Source organism: Nansenia antarctica (genome assembly GCF_963989245.1).
Source record: "Nansenia antarctica genome assembly, chromosome: 20".
NCBI lineage: Eukaryota > Metazoa > Chordata > Actinopteri > Argentiniformes > Microstomatidae > Nansenia > Nansenia antarctica.
In genome coordinates, this window is record NC_137693.1 from 3,582,881 (window position 1) to 3,599,594 (window position 16,714).

The window sequence follows — 16,714 nt, forward strand, 5'->3', positions numbered from 1 at the left end:
GGGAAGACGTTTACAGTGAGGAGTTCTCTCCAGCTGTATGTGGACAGGAACGATGATGGGGTGGCCTACACCTGCAAAGTGGACCATGTAGCTCTCACCCAGTCGCCACAGCAGGCCACTGAAGTACTGGAGGTCCACTGTGAGTACACACACACGCACACACGCACGCACGCACACACACACACACACACACACACACACACACACACACACACACACACACATTATAAGCATGTATTTATGCAAGCAAGCAGATGTTCTTCATGACATTTTCTTCCTCCCTCTGCTTGCTGTCTCTCTCGCTCGCTCTCTCTCTCTCTCTCTCTTTTTTTTTCTTCTCTTTCTCGCCCTCTCAGACGCCCCTCGTGTGGAGATCACCACCTCGCTGACGCTGCCTCAGGAGGGCCAGTACCTAAAGCTGGAGTGTGTGTCCAAAGGAAACCCTTCGTAAGTCACCACAATGACCAGGGATGGGGACTGATAAGATGTTATTGACACCGCTTCCATTATCGATCCTGCTTATCGGTTCAATTCTTTATCGATTACCTTATCGATTCCTGCTACATTTTCTGTGTGGAAAAAAAGTAGCCCTACACAGGTTTTTAGCGTCAACACAGCTGCTTTATTATCTTGAGTCTCTGGACACAGTGTATAATATCTGAACATATCATTTTCACACAAAATGAGCTTGAGCAGCTGGCTGTACCTTCAGATCTATCTGTAATGTTCATGTAATGTGCCATTTTCATCTTTTAAAATCCATTCAAATGAACATTAATTAATCCCCTGTATAAACATGATTATCACCTGTTTTGTTACACGTAGATGAATGTTACACCCATGGGTTTGATGGGTTTGAAGAAAAAAATGGGCGGAATGCAAGAAAATTGTCAGACTCTCCTTGGAGATGACTCTTTAGATGAGTGTAGCTCTCCCCTTGGTGAAGTACTAAGTCAGAACAGAAAAGGTACAGAACAGTCCCAATCAAGCCTCAACCAAAGCATTTTGCAAGGACTTGCTCCGACATTTTTAGATCGGAATGTTCAGACGCTCAGACAACCCGTCAGCGCATGTTAGAGCAAATTATTCAATAATGGCAGCCTGTTTCGTTTCAAGATGTATAAGAAAAGATATTTAATATTCTTCTGCAGAAGGAGGAAGTTTACAGGTTCGTCAGACGCATCTGAACGATTCAAAATTCCTCCCAAAAGTGTCGATCATTCATGTCATCTCAGCATTTATACAAATCAGGTTTCCACAGGTAAGGGGTCCGCCCTCGGGTGAGGTTTAGACCAATCATGAGCAAGGGGTGTGAGTTTGTACATGGATGAAGATGATAGGGGATGAAGGTTAAGGGGGAATCGGCCCCCACTTTCTCCTAGGGACACAAAGGTGAAAAAGGAACACAATAGCCACAAACTGGTTCAGTCTGGTCCCAGAGCACCGGGTCTGGGGAAACACAAAAGCCCAAAACTGCTCCAGATGGCCTAGTCCACTCCGGGAGAAAAGAGGGCAATCAGGTCTTTGTAATCATTCAAATGTGTCCGCCGTCCAGCCAATGTCAAGCTTCAAGCAGAGAAACCGGTTCTATTGTGTGACAACAAACAGGAAATCAGCTTCCAATAGCTTTGCCCCAGACATCCAAAGTTTGAATCTTAAATGTAGAAAAATGTCCCCCACATACAATAATTTTCTCTCACACGCATGCGCAAAACATGCCGGCATCGATAAGAGAATCGATAACCCGGTTCTCGATTCCCATCCCTAACAATGACCCGTGTTGAAGATGTCATCAATTTTACAGACAAATCAATCTGACTCTGCTGGGTTTGAAGAAAGCAATAATGGTATCGCTTTCACTTACTCTGGAAGTACTTCCAGACCAGTGATTACTACTGTTGTTACGATTATTAAACCCTCATCTCCTCTCCCACAGGCCAGACCCAGTCATGTGGACGAAGGACGGAGGGGAGCTGCCTGACCTGGAGAGAATGATCGTAGAAGGACGAGAGCTTACCTTCACCTCCCTCAACAAGACAGACAACGGCACGTACCGCTGCGAAGCCACCAACCACCTAGGAACCAGCAAAGCCGAATACCTACTCTACGTTTATGGTGAGTTCAGGGGATGGATTAAAAGAACAACAACTGGAGAGGCGTTACAGGAAGAATGCTGCCGTTATGACGGCAGAGATTATTCCAGACCCATTGAATCAGAATCAGAATTGCTTTTATTACATCAATGTAGGGGTAGACAGAGTTAAATTCTTGGGTTCAGGTTCATTCGACATTGGCATTGGCATTGCAGCAGAATACAAATTCGATAATAAAATAAGCAGGATATAAAAACAACAATCAACAAACAATAATAGCAGCGATAGCGTCAATCGTAGCAATAGCAGCAGATTGCAAATCAACAATCATGTAATGAGTAATAGCAGCAGAGTTTGGAGAAATGGAGTGAAAGGCAGCGCGAACGGTCGCAGTTGCCTGGTGTCTGACTAGAATTGCAAATTTGTGATTATTACCTTCTTAAAAAACGTGCAAACATGACTTATAGCCGTCAAGCATTATTAGACATCGGTTCTCAATGCAAAAGTTGGAACCACTTCTATGCTCGCTTCGGCCGGGACAACAAAGAAACAGCCACCAAAACCGAGCCCCCCCCAAGATGACCAGCCACGCACGCTCTCTGAGGAGGTCTCTCTCACCAGCTGAGCAACGTGAATGTACGGAAAGCTGCAGGCCCTGACGGCATTCCTGGTTGGGTGCTCGGGACAGGCGCTAGACCGCTGACCCCTGTCTACACTGACATCTACAATCTGTCACTGGCCCAGGGAGCGGTCCCCAAGTGCGTCAAGGCAACAACCATCGTGCCTGTGACAAAGAACTCTGCTGCAGTGAACCTGAAGGACTTCCGCCCTGTTGCACTCACGTCCGGCCCCCTGAAGGTCTTCGAGAAGGCGCTCCTGGTCCGCGTAAAAACCCAGCTTCCCCCCCGGACTAGACCCCCAGCAGTACGCCAACCGCGTACTACCACCTACCGCGTCGTTGGTGTGATGTGAACCCCCCAGGAACTTGATGCTGTTTACCCATTGTGGACCATTGTAAGGAGTTTGGATTGTAAGGAGATTGGATTTCCTTTAGACTTGTTTTGGTTGTGATGGAATGTTCAAAGTACATGGGGGAAAATGTAACGCCTTTAAAAAAACTTCAAATAAACCTACTGAACCCCAAACAAAATGCCGGAAGACAAAATAGACACACACATTAATCAGTTCCTCCAGGATTGACCAATGTTTTTGTTGTGACATGTGAGGCCAAAAACACTTCTGCTGTGGCTTTTCAGACATTTTGCACATTTTAAATATATATATATACAGTATATCTTTTGTTAGGTTTTTTCAGAAAGTTAATTTCATTTCTTAAAGCAATACACTGTCATAATGTACTCAGTTCTAATAAGATTGACAATGTTATTTTCTGTTCCAGCACTATGTTGCACAGGGTATTAAACAACTTGCCTCCAGTGACCTGTCAAACTAGTTCGACACAGCTGTGTTCAGCTGATAGTTGTAGGCAAATGACATGGATTTGTGTCCCTTGCCTGTCAGACATCCGCCACCAGCTTCCCAAGTGAACACACGGACACGCTGACAGGTGACAAACAAGGTTTTGTTGATGTGTGATTTGATTGGACTGTATAACGTAATAACGTGCAGTAATTGTTTAAAATTGCAAGTCCTTTTCTAATGGGACCGTTTTTATGTGACAACATGCAGTGATTGGTTAAAACGTGCAACCCCTCGCAAAAAAGATGACAGAATCGCAAAATTCTGGAGGGACTGTTTAAGGTTAGCAATGTTTTCATCCATGGTGGATCCTCTATTATTATTATTAAATATTATCTTCACTCTCTGAGCAACAACAAACAAATGTAATCTTAACTAGACCTCATGAACATGTAGGCTAAATAACAGTAGCCTAATGCTAGAGCCTCTAGTTTAAAATAACCTGATAACCAGATACAGATGAGGGGTAGTGGTGGTCTATTGGGTAGTTAGGGTTGGGACTGGTGATCGGAAGGTTGTGAGTTCAAATCCCGCCTGATACACCACCACGACTGTGCATAAGGCACTTAGCCCTCAGCTACTCCAGGGGGAATGTCCCTGTAATTCGTAATTGTAAATCACTTTGGATTAAATCTGCTAAATGGCAAATTCTAAATTCTAATTCTAGATTGATTATTGTGATTCACAGTGGTGGCAAATGTAGCAGCCACTCCCATCTGTGCATTCCTCATGTGCTGTCATGCCAAATAGTGTCAGGTCTTTCGAATGCCGTTGCTATGCCGACGCTAGCATTCCGTACATTCCTGAGTAAACGCATACCTGAGTACCTCTCGCTGTGACCTCGCTTTAATATAAAATGGCCATGCCAACATAAAAGCTTTAGCTGATTAGTGAGCCTGCATCAACCTTAATGATATTCAAGTGCGAAACGATTACATTTGTCTTCCCAATTTAAGATCCACATTCATCTGTGGTAGTGAGCTAATGGAGAAACAACGAGCGGTAGCGTTTACTCAGGAATGTCCGGAATGCTAGCGTCGGCATAGCAACAGCGTTCGAAAGACCTGATTACGCCATCCGGACACATTCTGGCAGGCAGACACTGTTTGGCATGACACAAACCCGTATCTGCTCGCTAGCTACTGTAGAAACAATTCTGATTCTGTCAATTTGTAGCCAACAGAACAGTAATCATAATGATACAAGTTTGGATTCATAGACATTAAACGTTAAGACAGCAGAAGACAAATACTGTAGTGTATCAGTGTGCGTGTCCTGAGTGAGTTTCATCTCACCAACTTGGTATCGGAATTGAGAAAGGCAGGCTGTTCCAATTGTTCCCCGTCACGTTTGTCCCCAGTCTATCCTGCCCCTTACTTCAGCTCATCCGCCACCTTGCTTGTTGTTCTCGCTGCACACAAACTCCAGTCCTAAACACGTGTGGTCTCACCTGCAGTTCCCAGCCTCAGTGTCTGGTGACTGCCCCTTCATCATTTGGTAGGAGAATGGGCTTTAGGTGCTTCAGACGCTAGCGGTGTGTTTCCTTAAATAAACCTCTGGGCCTGGGACACGCGCGCACAGGGAAGGGAAAATGTGTGAGGGAGGCAGAAATTTACTGCTGCGTTGTCAAGAACGTCGGGAGCGTCGCTCGGAAAGATAAGTGATTCCTGGGAACGCCAGAGGAGGAGGAGGAGGATAAAGGGACTCAGGCGCGGTGGGGGAAAACAGATCGCTCTTCCTCTCTTCCGTTCCCACCACCGCTACCCCAGATAGCATTTGTCACAAGTTATAACACTTAAAAATGGAGAGCAGAACAGCGTGACTTCTCCCTCTTCCCTCCCTTTTTTTTCTTCTTTATTTCAAAGGGGGGTTGAGATGAAGAAAGACATGGGATAGGGGAGGGGGAAGGCAACCTTACAGAGAGACAGAGGCTGTGCTGGGGTGTGTGAGTTATAGGGACTGACAGAATCGGCACAGATACTAGCGCTTTTTTGCAAAGTAACAGATACGCTTCAAAAAATGTTCGGTTTGTTTTTCTTGAAACGGCGGAGAATTTCAAGATAATAATCCTCCCGGTGATCTGAAGCTCCCTCGTGTGAGATATACGTATCTAGAAGTCGGCGGCGTCGACGGCTCTTGTTATTCTGTCAGCGCTCTGCCCTTTACTGAGTGAGTGGGACGGGGCCAAGGGCAGGTTGAAGGGAGCCAGCCAGGTGGAGATAAATAGTTCATCAACACCTTTCTCCCAGTTCAATACAGGAGAGGAGATTTAGAGGTGTAGGATGCGAGCGTGAGTCATGAGATGAGAGGGGGAGTGTGACAGATATGGACAGTAACACCGCAGGGCCTAACGGGGCACGCCCCAACCATTCCATTTCCGTTCGTGTTTACGTCTATGTGATTATATTCTGAACTAGAGAACTCATCTCGCTAGATTTTTTTTCTCCTTTTTTAAAAAAACCTCAATAAGGCCAAATATTAAGTTCATTTGATTTATTGCATTTATATTTGGCACACGTCTCTGGGAGCTGTTATTGCATCGTCTACTGAAGTAAACAAATGTAAAAGTTTAATACGTATGGCTGCAGTTTAATTAATTTGCATTATTTCTGTGCAGCATGGATACAAAAGCCCCGAGCTCAAATTAGGAGTCCATGCAAAATTAATTAAAAAGCTGGAACGTGACTTTGTGAACTAGCCAGAGAGGACAGAATATAAAAAGAATATAAAAAAGAGAACGTTTTAACAAGCAGAAAGGAAATACAAAATAGACTGCACCGGATCTGTTGATCAGAAACTGTGCAGAATTGTTTCATTGAGAGTGATAGAGTGTTTGATCTAGTACAATAATCATTCTTAAGAGACCAATTTCCAACCAACACATTCTTCACATTATACATCCCGGGGAACAAGGAATCCCCCCCCCTGTCTCTCTCTCTCTCTCTCTCTCTCTCTCTCTCTCTCTCTCTCTCTCTCTCTCTCTCTCTCTCTCTCTCTCTCTCTCTCTCTCTCTCTCTCTCGCTCTCTCTCTCTCTCTCTCTCCCTCTCTCTCGCTCTCTCTCTCTCTCTCTCTCTCTCTCTCTCTCTCTCTCTCTCTCTCTCTCTCTCTCTCTCTCTCTCTCTCTCTCTCGGGAAGCACCAATCCACTAATGACACCAGTGGTAAGAAGTGATGAATGCCATCTGATGTTTGCTTGCCTTTCGCTTCATCTCCATTTCCCAGTCTTAATTGGAATCTTTTTCACATTTGACATATAATCCAGCGTGAAAGCTGTGTTAAGGCCTGGGAGATGCTCTCACTGCACAGCTACTGACTATAAGATGAACTATAAGTGAGCAAATAAGGGAGCGCTGCATGCACAAGAGGAAGCGGATGTGATATAACATTTCAACCTTGATTCATATATTACGTGTGACGTGTGTGTGTGTGTGTGTGCGTGTGCGTGTGTGTGTGTGTGTGTGTGTGTGTGTGTGTCTGTGTGTGTCTGTGTGTGTGTGTGTGTGTGTGTGTGTGTGTGTGTGTGTGTAGGAAAGGCTTTGTCTAGATTGATCTCAACTCCAAAAGGTTTGTTATATAAAACTAGGAAAAAACCTGCACTCACCGGAGTCACTGTTTGTAGTTTTAGCTCACAATGACAGCTATCAGTGAGTAACAGACAGTGATTCCAATATCTCCTCAAAATATCTACTTGAACAGTTATTCCACTCTTTGCCTTGTTTCATATGTCCTTGTGATCCAGCACCCCTGAAAACAGACATTGAGTGAGCTGAGCACGCCCAATCCGCCCAATCCCCCTTTCAAGAACCATTGTTGTTCACACTAATCCTCTCAGCTGTGGTCACAGAATTTGTTCCACGAAACTTTCCAAACTTTTCCATTCTCTCCCTCCCCTGTTTTCACCCCCCCCCCCCCCCCCCCCCATTCTTCTCTCGTCGTCTCCCGGTGAAGGTCTTGAGGAGATTTAATTAGCTCTGTCTGGGTGCCCTGCATTCAGAAGACTGTGTACCTTCTCCTCGATGGTTCCCTGAAAATGTCAGAACGATGTAACAACAAGGGTAACCAATGCACTTAATGATGTTGATGCTATAAAAACCGACAACTTCCCCCCTACAAAAAAAAGGTAATTGGGTATAGGCGAGTCAGAGCGCCCCTGTCCAGATTCATTACTCGTTCTCTTCAAATGGCACTCAGTCTGTTCCTACCCTTCATCAGCGATTAGCACACCTTTTAGCTCTTCGCAATTGCTGCCATAATTCTCGGAAAATGCCTTTTTGATGGTTCTTAGCCGTTATGCACGTTTTTTCTTCTTCTCCACTCTCTCTCCTCCAGACGTGCACTTAGCTGCTTAGTGATTCACGCTATGGCTGAAATGTCATCTAGGCACTCAAGATGGTGGAGCCTCCTGAAGGAACACTGTTGCCAATTAAAACCCTGTAGCTCTCTGTAATAAGGAGAGAGACATAAACGTAAAAAGCCAAGGTGCGACTGTAACCCCATTAACTTTGTCGCGCAATATTTCAATTCCATATTTCATCGGTTCTTTTTAATGGGTGAAAGTGAGAAACATTGCCTCGGATGCCTCGCGAAGTCCAAGCCCCGCAATCCTCCATTTCATGGGCCAAAAGTCAATTAGCCTGTAGGAAGCAGCGAAATGGCCTCTTCACAACTTGACATCTAAGTAGGTGATTAAATAGAGGGAAAAGCATCCTCTTTGTACCACACATTTATTTGGGTAATTTAAAAAAGAAATGTTCCTAATTGAATCAGGCATTAATACATCAACGCCGGCTAATGTTAATACAGTAACGCACAAGCACAATATTAATTTGTCTAGTAAGATGTACTATATATCACAACAGATAACATGTCTACACAGTGGAATGGGCATGTATCCAGGTAATTCGAAGAGTAATTCCGGAGCCCTGTCAATGTTACTGCTCCCTGACTGGGCAAGGTCATCAGAGTGAGATATGCCTTGGGCTTTTCCAAACTACATCAAACCGTTCTTTCCTTAGCCTTTATCTTAGCGTTTAACTCAGCTGTGCTTTGGACAGCCGTAATGGCTAGAATGTTAACCACCAACCCCAGACGCCAAGTCTACATGCGGAATGAGGAAATAGGTATTAGATAAAGGGACATCTTCTTTATCCTCATCTCCACTAAACACGGCTTTGGCTGAAGCACTCGCCGTGGCCACACTTTTACGCTAGGTATGCTAATTATGCTAATACCACTAATCTCAGTGTCCGTTTTAATGCGGTTCCTAATCGATGAATTAATTATATGACTCCTGACTTCCTGATGATGTGGTTTTTTTCCTCAAACCTGATGAGAGTGAACTTTGACCCAGACATCGTCATGAATAATTCATGAGCTGATAGCCAGGTTCAGGTGAGTGAACTCTCTGGCCTGGTGTCAAGGATTATACGAGGTCTGTACACACAGCAAGACACAGGTCAGGTGTGTCTAAGGTTTGATGTCATACAGTACAGTACAGTAGCCTACAGCAGTGGTCCCTAATGGTTTGTGCTGTGACCAACCCTGAAGAGTGTTCCCATAACCCGAACGAATAAACAAAACCAATGTTCACTGTAGAGTCAGATTCATGGACTTTCCATAGGGGAAAGCTGTGTAGAGTACCGGTATGTATTAGCTGTGTAAATATGTATAATGTTGACTACATCATCCTTTTCCTACCTGCATGAAATAATGTCATCATCTACCATCTGTTTACCCAACCAGCATGTATGTATGTGTTATAAATATGCAGTATGTGAAACTAAACTATGTATGGATACATGTGTATGTATGATACTATGTGCATCCCCCATTGTGTGTTAACATGTCTATAATATATGCTATGATTTAATAAGTTATTTCAGTTTTCCATAATCACATTGATATATGTTGTTGCTTTTGTTTCTTTTTTGTTGTCGTTGTTATGTCTGTCTGTGTGTGTGTGTGTGTGTGTGTGTGTGTGTGTGTCCGTCTGTCCGTGTGTGTCCGTCTGTCCATGTGTGCCCGTACGTGTACCATTGACCAGGCGTCCCCACTACCCCGCCTCCATCCACCACTCCTCCCCCCCGCCCCACCCCTCCAGACACTACCGCTCCCTTAGACACCCACGCTTCAGACCCCACAGTCACCGGGAACAGAGGTACAGTAACCTGCATACTCACACCACTCCTCTCCCTTCCATCTGCCACCTCCCTCTCTCCACCTCTCTCTCTCCACCTCTCTCTCTCTCAGTCTCTGGCCCTGTCCACACATACCTGGTTCTAATAATCGATGTCCATAAGAGAACGCAAAAAAAAAACAATTTAAAATGCTCACATAAGCATGCCAGGCCAGTAGGGGGTGATAAAACGTCAAATGTCGAACACCACAGAAGAACATTAGGATCATGTTGTGTAGTAGTTTGTAGGAAGCTGTACTGCCATGTATGTGACAGCGGCTGGTGAAAGGGGGAACAAGTCGGCAACCAATCAAAATGTTCGGACTTTTATTTAGAAAAAACGGAAATACATTTCAACGTTGTTGACAATCACAACACACACTCGCTAGTGAAGCCAAAATATTACAGTGTAATGGATTCGGTGAGTAATCCCCACTGCTACCTAGGTAACTATAACACTACTTTATATTGTTAGCAGGCTCACAAAACAAGCTGTGTTAGTTGACTAGCGAGTGTGTCATTGATTTTCAACAACGCTGAAATGTATTTAAATGTTTCTAAATACAAGTCCGAACATTAAATCAGCTGCCGACTTGTTACCCCTTTCACCAGCAGCTGTCACATATGGTTTGACGAAGACCATGGACCATAGCAGATCAAAAATAAATTGTGTTGAGAATAACCTTAACCTTAACCCTAACCTTAACCTTAACCCTAACCTTAACCTTAACCTTAACCCTAACCGTAACCCTAACACATTCAGTTGTACGTGTGTCGTGTACTGGTCGCGGTCTCTTCTGTGATGATGGACCAGCCCACGAACCATATATGATAGTACAGCTTCCTATAACCATATATGGTAGTACAGCTTCCTACAAACTACTACACTGCTGGATATACTTTCAAAATGTCACCTCTGGATGATGTAAACAAAGAAGATAACGGTGCACACTCAATGTCACAAGCCATAAACTCAGTTTGACCTATCTACACGTCAACACTGAAAACAGATTTTCTCAATATCTTTCTGAATCGTTTTCCAAAAGGTCAGTTTACAATGACCTAAAATGCAGTTTGCGTGTGGAGCAAAGGCCAAAACACATAGAAAAAGCTTTAATAAATACCTGGGTACGTATGGACAGGGCCTCCATTTCTCTGTATCTTCTCAACAGGGTTCTAGTGCCCCAACACCACTACTTTCAATTGTGTTCTCCCTCCCTCACTCCCTCTCTCCCTGTAACTCCCTCTAAGAGGAAGTGTTCTTTCCACAGATATGTAGCAGTGTCATGGCGCTTTTCCACTTTTCACTGGTGACACCGGTGCTTTCAAAGTCGCGTTACTAAGAAATTCACTGGAGAAAAAACTAGACAGATTAACATGATTAACATGGGAACGAAAATACATATAGCTTTAATGAAAATATACGTGACACAGCCTGGTGAAAAGGGCCGCATATCAGCAATTCTCAAGTTGCACGAATTAGCAAAAAACTTCTTTTTTTTGTATATTACGAAAGTTGAAGTGTTGAAGAGCCCAATCGATATAACAAACCACAGTTTTTCTAAATACTCATAATTTGGGAATTGGATTCACTGTCTCGTCTGCTGTAGGCTACTGGGTAAATGATACATGGCTTGTAAACAAACAAAATGCTTTATGTTCAAAAGCAAGGACTGTGTGATCATCAAATGATGTGTAGTTTTAGCAGGTTGATGTTCTATCAGCGTGTTTTGATGTGCTAAACATGTTAGATGTTCACAGTGATGTTCCTTGCTGGTTTGCATGTTTTTGGATTCAGAGCGATATTCTCCAGTATGTGGTTTGAGGTATACCAACATTCAACATTTGTCTTCAACTATCAACAATCTGCACTTTCATAATCTGGAAAAACAAAAAAATGACCCATGCCCTACATGAGGACTTTTTAACCAGACCCTGTCACATATATTAAATTATAATGAATAAAAAATTATAATATTGTATATGTAACAAATTGGGGAGCTCATCCGGGATACAATTGAATGGGAAAGTGTGTCCAAACTTTTGACTACTGGTACTGTGTCATTTTCTGGTTCTGACAATCTCTGGGCCAGCAGAGAGGCCCTCGCCCGCCTCTGTCAGGATCACCCTTGGGTGGTGGAAACTCAAAGCACAGAGAAAAGAAGAAAAAAAAACAGGGGCCAAAAAAAGTCTGAAGTGGGGAACTCGTCTCTGGTGGAGCCGTGGCCTACATCACAGAAGTGAAGAAGCACTGTTCCATTAGTCTGCTTGATTTATTGCCGCGCTCCCCCACAGGTTTGGTGTGAAAGTCAATAACGGTACAGTCGGGAAGAATCCCAGGACGGTTTCTTTCTTAATAAAGTTCTCATCTTTACAGATGAGATGTGTCTCAGATCCACATTAAACACACAGCGTGGCCGAAGGCTCTCAGGAATCCTGCTGTCTGCTCTTCTCCCTGTCCTCGTTCACACTGGGTTTTGATCACCTGAGCCTCTCTCTCTCTCTCTCTCTTTCTGTCTCTCTCTCTCTGTGACTCTCTCTCTCTGTCTCTCTCGCTGTCTCCCTCTCTCTGTCTCTCTGTCTCTCTCTCTCTACCTTTCTATCTCTCTCTCTCTTTCTGTCTCTCTCTCTCTCTACCTTTCTATCTCTCTCTCTCTCTCTCTGTCTCTGTGACTCTCTCTCTCTGTCTCTCTCTCTCTCTCTCACTCTCTCTCTCTCTCTCTGTCTCTGTCTCTGTGACTCTCTCTCTCTGTCACTCTCTCTCTCTCACTCTCTCGCTCTCTCTCTCTTTCTGTCTCTCTCTCTGTGACTCTCTCTCTCTGTCTCTCTCGCTGTCTCCCTCTCTCTGTCTCTCTGTCTCTCTCTCTCTACCTTTCTATCTCTCTCTCTCCGTCTTCCTCTCTGTCTCCCTCTCTGTCTCTCTCTCTCTGTCTCTCTCTCTCTCTCTCTAACTTTCTCTCTGTCTCTCTCTCTCTAACTTTCTCTCTCTGTCTCTCTCTGTCTCTCTCTCTCTCTAACTTTCTCTCTCTCTCTCTGTCATTCTCTCTCTCTGTCTCCCTCTCTCACTTTCTCTCCCTCTCTCACTCTCTCTCTCTATCTCTCTCTCTCTCTGTCTGTCTCTCAAGACAATAACCCGCATATTACTAAAGGGAGAACAACACACAGAGTATGTATGTAGTGTGTATTAAGAGAGCAGCTTTATTGCAGCCATTTGAGTTGACAGAGGCAGGGCTGGACATCTGTGTTGAAAGTAGTACATTACACTGGACATGACGTTGCCCTTCGCCCTGTAGTTATAGTATAAGTAAGTAACAGAAATGCTGTTTGAAATGAGTAAGAATAATGTTGCTTGGGTGAGAACCAGTAGTGGATGGTTTAGTGACATGTGAGATGTGACATGTTTATGCTGGTGTAGTTACTATTCAATACCTGTGAAACCTAATCCAAAGTATTCCGTATAAAACATGTAGAATGAAGGGGAGAATGTGTGCATTGGAAAAAAAACGCCAAACCACATACAGCTAGCATCACGTAAGCCCAGCGCAGTGCCCTCAAAAGGGCTAAACGTTAACGCTTAAAACACTTGTTCTATCTCCATTAGACTATTCCCCCATTGGGTGAACAGACCCGTAGCTTTAAACTAACCAAAGTTGATTTATGGTGAAACAACTATAGTTGCATAATTGGCTTTGTTGACAGTTAAGGTGCCCTTTTATGAAAATGCTGATCCGTGCCATTGTATATCTACTGCACATCGACGTATGCATGATATATATGGAGATGTATGTACATAATTATGCATTTCCAGGTACAGCTTATTGTGATATTATACAGTAGCATGCACTGTACATGTATAATATGATTTATGAAGTTGTTTAGATACCCTTGCTCATCCTTTAGAGACCTTTGGGAGTTTCGTTTGACGACGTGACAAGTAGGGTGGGATGTCAGTTTTCATCTCGACTCATAAACACCCGTTCCTATGCGGTGGAGTGTTCAGCATGAAGGAGTCATTTCTCAGGGAGGTTTCCCTATGTCCCTATCTCTGTTCTCACTGTTGTCAGCTGGAAAGCCAGGGGGAGAATCGCTCTGTGATCCTTGTTGATTCAATCTATCTATTTAGAAATGTGAGTAGGGACAAAATCCCTCGAGTGAAAGCATCTGGTTTACAATTGAAAGGGGTGTCCTAATAAAACAAGGCACAGCTGAAAAAGAAAAAAACGGGAGAGAGTCGTTGACAGCCGAGAGACGTGTTTTTAAGACGCGCCTGTGATTCTCTGTGTTTACATCTGGAGTGATGCCTCAGTGTTGTGGTTGAGGTTCCCGCAGTGGTAGAGGGTTAACAGTTCACACTACGTAAACTACTAAACGACTATTTCCCCATTATATGTTGCTGCTTTCTGTGATTCGAGTTGCTGTTCTATAATCATAGAGGCTCTCTACTCCCTTCTGTCTGATGATCCACATTCACTGTCTCTCTCTCTCTCTCCCTCTCTCCCCCTCTCTCTCCTCTCTCTCTCTCTCTCTTTCCACGCGACCAGTCTTAATGGTGATAATAACTCTTGCACAGAGTATCATGAGGGCCATACGATGTCATCAGAGCCCCCCTCCACCCCCCCCCCCCCTCACCCCTCTCTCCTCTCCTCCCGTCTCCTCCCTACTCTGCTCCCCATAAAATCTGCCAAATGCATTTTTATGGCTTGCAAATTAGCTTTGACCTTCCGCAGCTGAAAGGTTGAATAAAGCACAAGGGTTTTCTGGGATGTTTAAAATATTTACGACTCACTTTTCATAATCAGCTCTCCTCTCTGCTCAGACCTACCTTCTAGCCCGCTATCACCCCCAGAGAAAGGCCCGCTGCAAGGGGTGTGGCAATTAGTCATCCCCGGTGTCTGGGTCTGCAGAAGAGGAGACATTGGGAAAATAAAAAATCTGTCTACCGCTTCGGTGGGAGAGAGGAGTCTCTCTTTTCATAAAGCCATTAGCTCTTTTCAGGTGAGGCACGAAAGAAAAGCAGAGGGAATAAAAGAAGAGAATATATAGGACAACAACCTTGAGACTTTGATTCAAAGGGCAGAGAACACAGCGATGATTGCAGTTCGCTCCTCATTCTATCGCAGAACGGAGCCTCCCTGCCAGAGTTCTAACGCTCCCTCGGTTGCGGTTTTTATGGTGATACATGACTGCCATGGTGTGCTGTGTCGTGCTTTATGGCCTGGTGTATTCCATAAGGCCAACACTAAGACCCTCTCCTTCTCCCACGGGGGCCAAGGATCACAGCACTTGTACCAGGCAGCAGCAGCAGCCTGCAGCCTGTTTCGTCAGATAGTATCTGTTGAGTGGGCAGGGACGGCTGTGGGGTCAGGGTCAACAGTTACATTAAAGCTACCTTCACTTTTTTCTACTGTACTTAAGGCTTTTCAAGTTTGAGTGCTGCTACTACATTTGTCTTTTAATCGGAGTTGAGGTAGGTGATTATCCCTTTTGAGGGGGTATTAAGACCACTTCTGGTTTTTCTTTAGAATTAACTTCAGAGGTAAGGCTTTTTCTATAGAAGTTTCATTTTCATTCAGTGGAGGTGGTCAATTGTATAATTTATTTTTGAAGGTAACTGTAGTGCACTGAGCATGCTTGATTCCAGTCAGGAATATTCCTGTTAGTTTCACCCTGTGTTGAATATATACTGTAGGTGTATGCTCTTTTGAGAGCTCCCTGTCTAGGAGATAAACGACCACGACACATAAATGTATACACCATGGCAGGAAGCCCATATATTATTATCGCATACAGTATATCAACTCCCAATATAGCTAACAGACCCCATACGCCAGCTAATAAGCGATGTGTAGAGCGGACACACGCAATTTCCTGAGATCACTCAGGAAAACCCTCCCGGTATAACCATGATCCACACGGAGGTCACTCTCGCATTATGGGACATAATAGACTATGTGTTATTGTTCATCCTCTGACACGTCGCCTGATAAGGCAGCACTAAAGCATAGTGGTGTTTTTGTTGTTTTCTGTTTATTTTCCACCTGTTACCGCCGTCACAAATTGCCAATATGCCTGTGTTTTGAAAAAAAAACAAATATATGCCGCTGGCTGAAAATGGAGCCCATAGAGTGACATCTCTGTCGTTCTACATAATGTCTATTCATGCTTACCTTCTGAGGACACATTTTTGCTGGAGTCGCCTGGCTATCCACAACAACGAACACATTGCTTTTTTTGCAGGAGTGAATGCATACAGCAGGAGTGACTGCATGTGTACAAGTGTTCGTCTACCGAGTGATACACCTTCAAATAGGAAGGGCCTTGCAACAAAACTGGTGAAGCCACCCTATCCTCCACAGCGAGATAGGAAAGTCAAGAAATTGACCGGTTTACGCAGCCAATGAACAAGTTCAATGAACCTTACAACAAATCAATTTTAGATTATACCATTAGATTAGATTCAACTTTATTGTCATTGACAGAGTACAGGTACTTAGACAACGAGACGGAGTTTGGCATCTAACCAGACAGTGAAAAAGACATGATTATGTAGAGTGCAGGGTATGACAGTATAGGGTATTACAGTGAGTATATGTAAATGAATATAAAAGTCAATAATATTGTCACATATTATGTGACAGGGTCTGGTGAAAAAGTAGGTCAATATTTCCGTTTTTTTCCAGATTATGAACGTGCATATTGTAAGCGTTCAAATGATACATACATTATATTGACATCTGGAAATAGTTGAAGAAGATGAATGTTGGTACACTTCAAACCAAACACCAGAGACACTGGCTCTGAATCAAAACACAAACAAAACAGCTGCTAGTAGCCGTCAGCTATCAACAAATGTTTGCTACGAACATCTAACTGCATGCTTAGCACATCACAACATGCTAATAGAACATAACTACACATAATTAGATGATCACACAGTCCTTGCTTTTGAACACGTCCTAAAACGTGT

General features: G+C 43.9%; 1 protein-coding gene across 1 annotated transcript in view; it reads left to right on the plus strand.

Annotated features, from left to right (window-relative positions):
- The window catches only part of cadm2a (cell adhesion molecule 2a), a gene marked incomplete at both ends in the record, with an annotated part of 267,534 nt that overhangs the window by 239,069 nt on the left and 11,751 nt on the right, over positions 1-16,714 (plus strand). Inside the window, 4 exons of the mRNA XM_080549639.1 lie at positions 1-139; positions 357-447; positions 1,937-2,115; positions 9,616-9,729. The exon at positions 1-139 is cut by the window's left edge and continues 23 nt beyond it. Coding sequence (XP_080405765.1) covers positions 1-139; positions 357-447; positions 1,937-2,115; positions 9,616-9,729 — 523 coding nt within the window. The remainder of the gene's footprint in view (positions 140-356; positions 448-1,936; positions 2,116-9,615; positions 9,730-16,714) is intronic.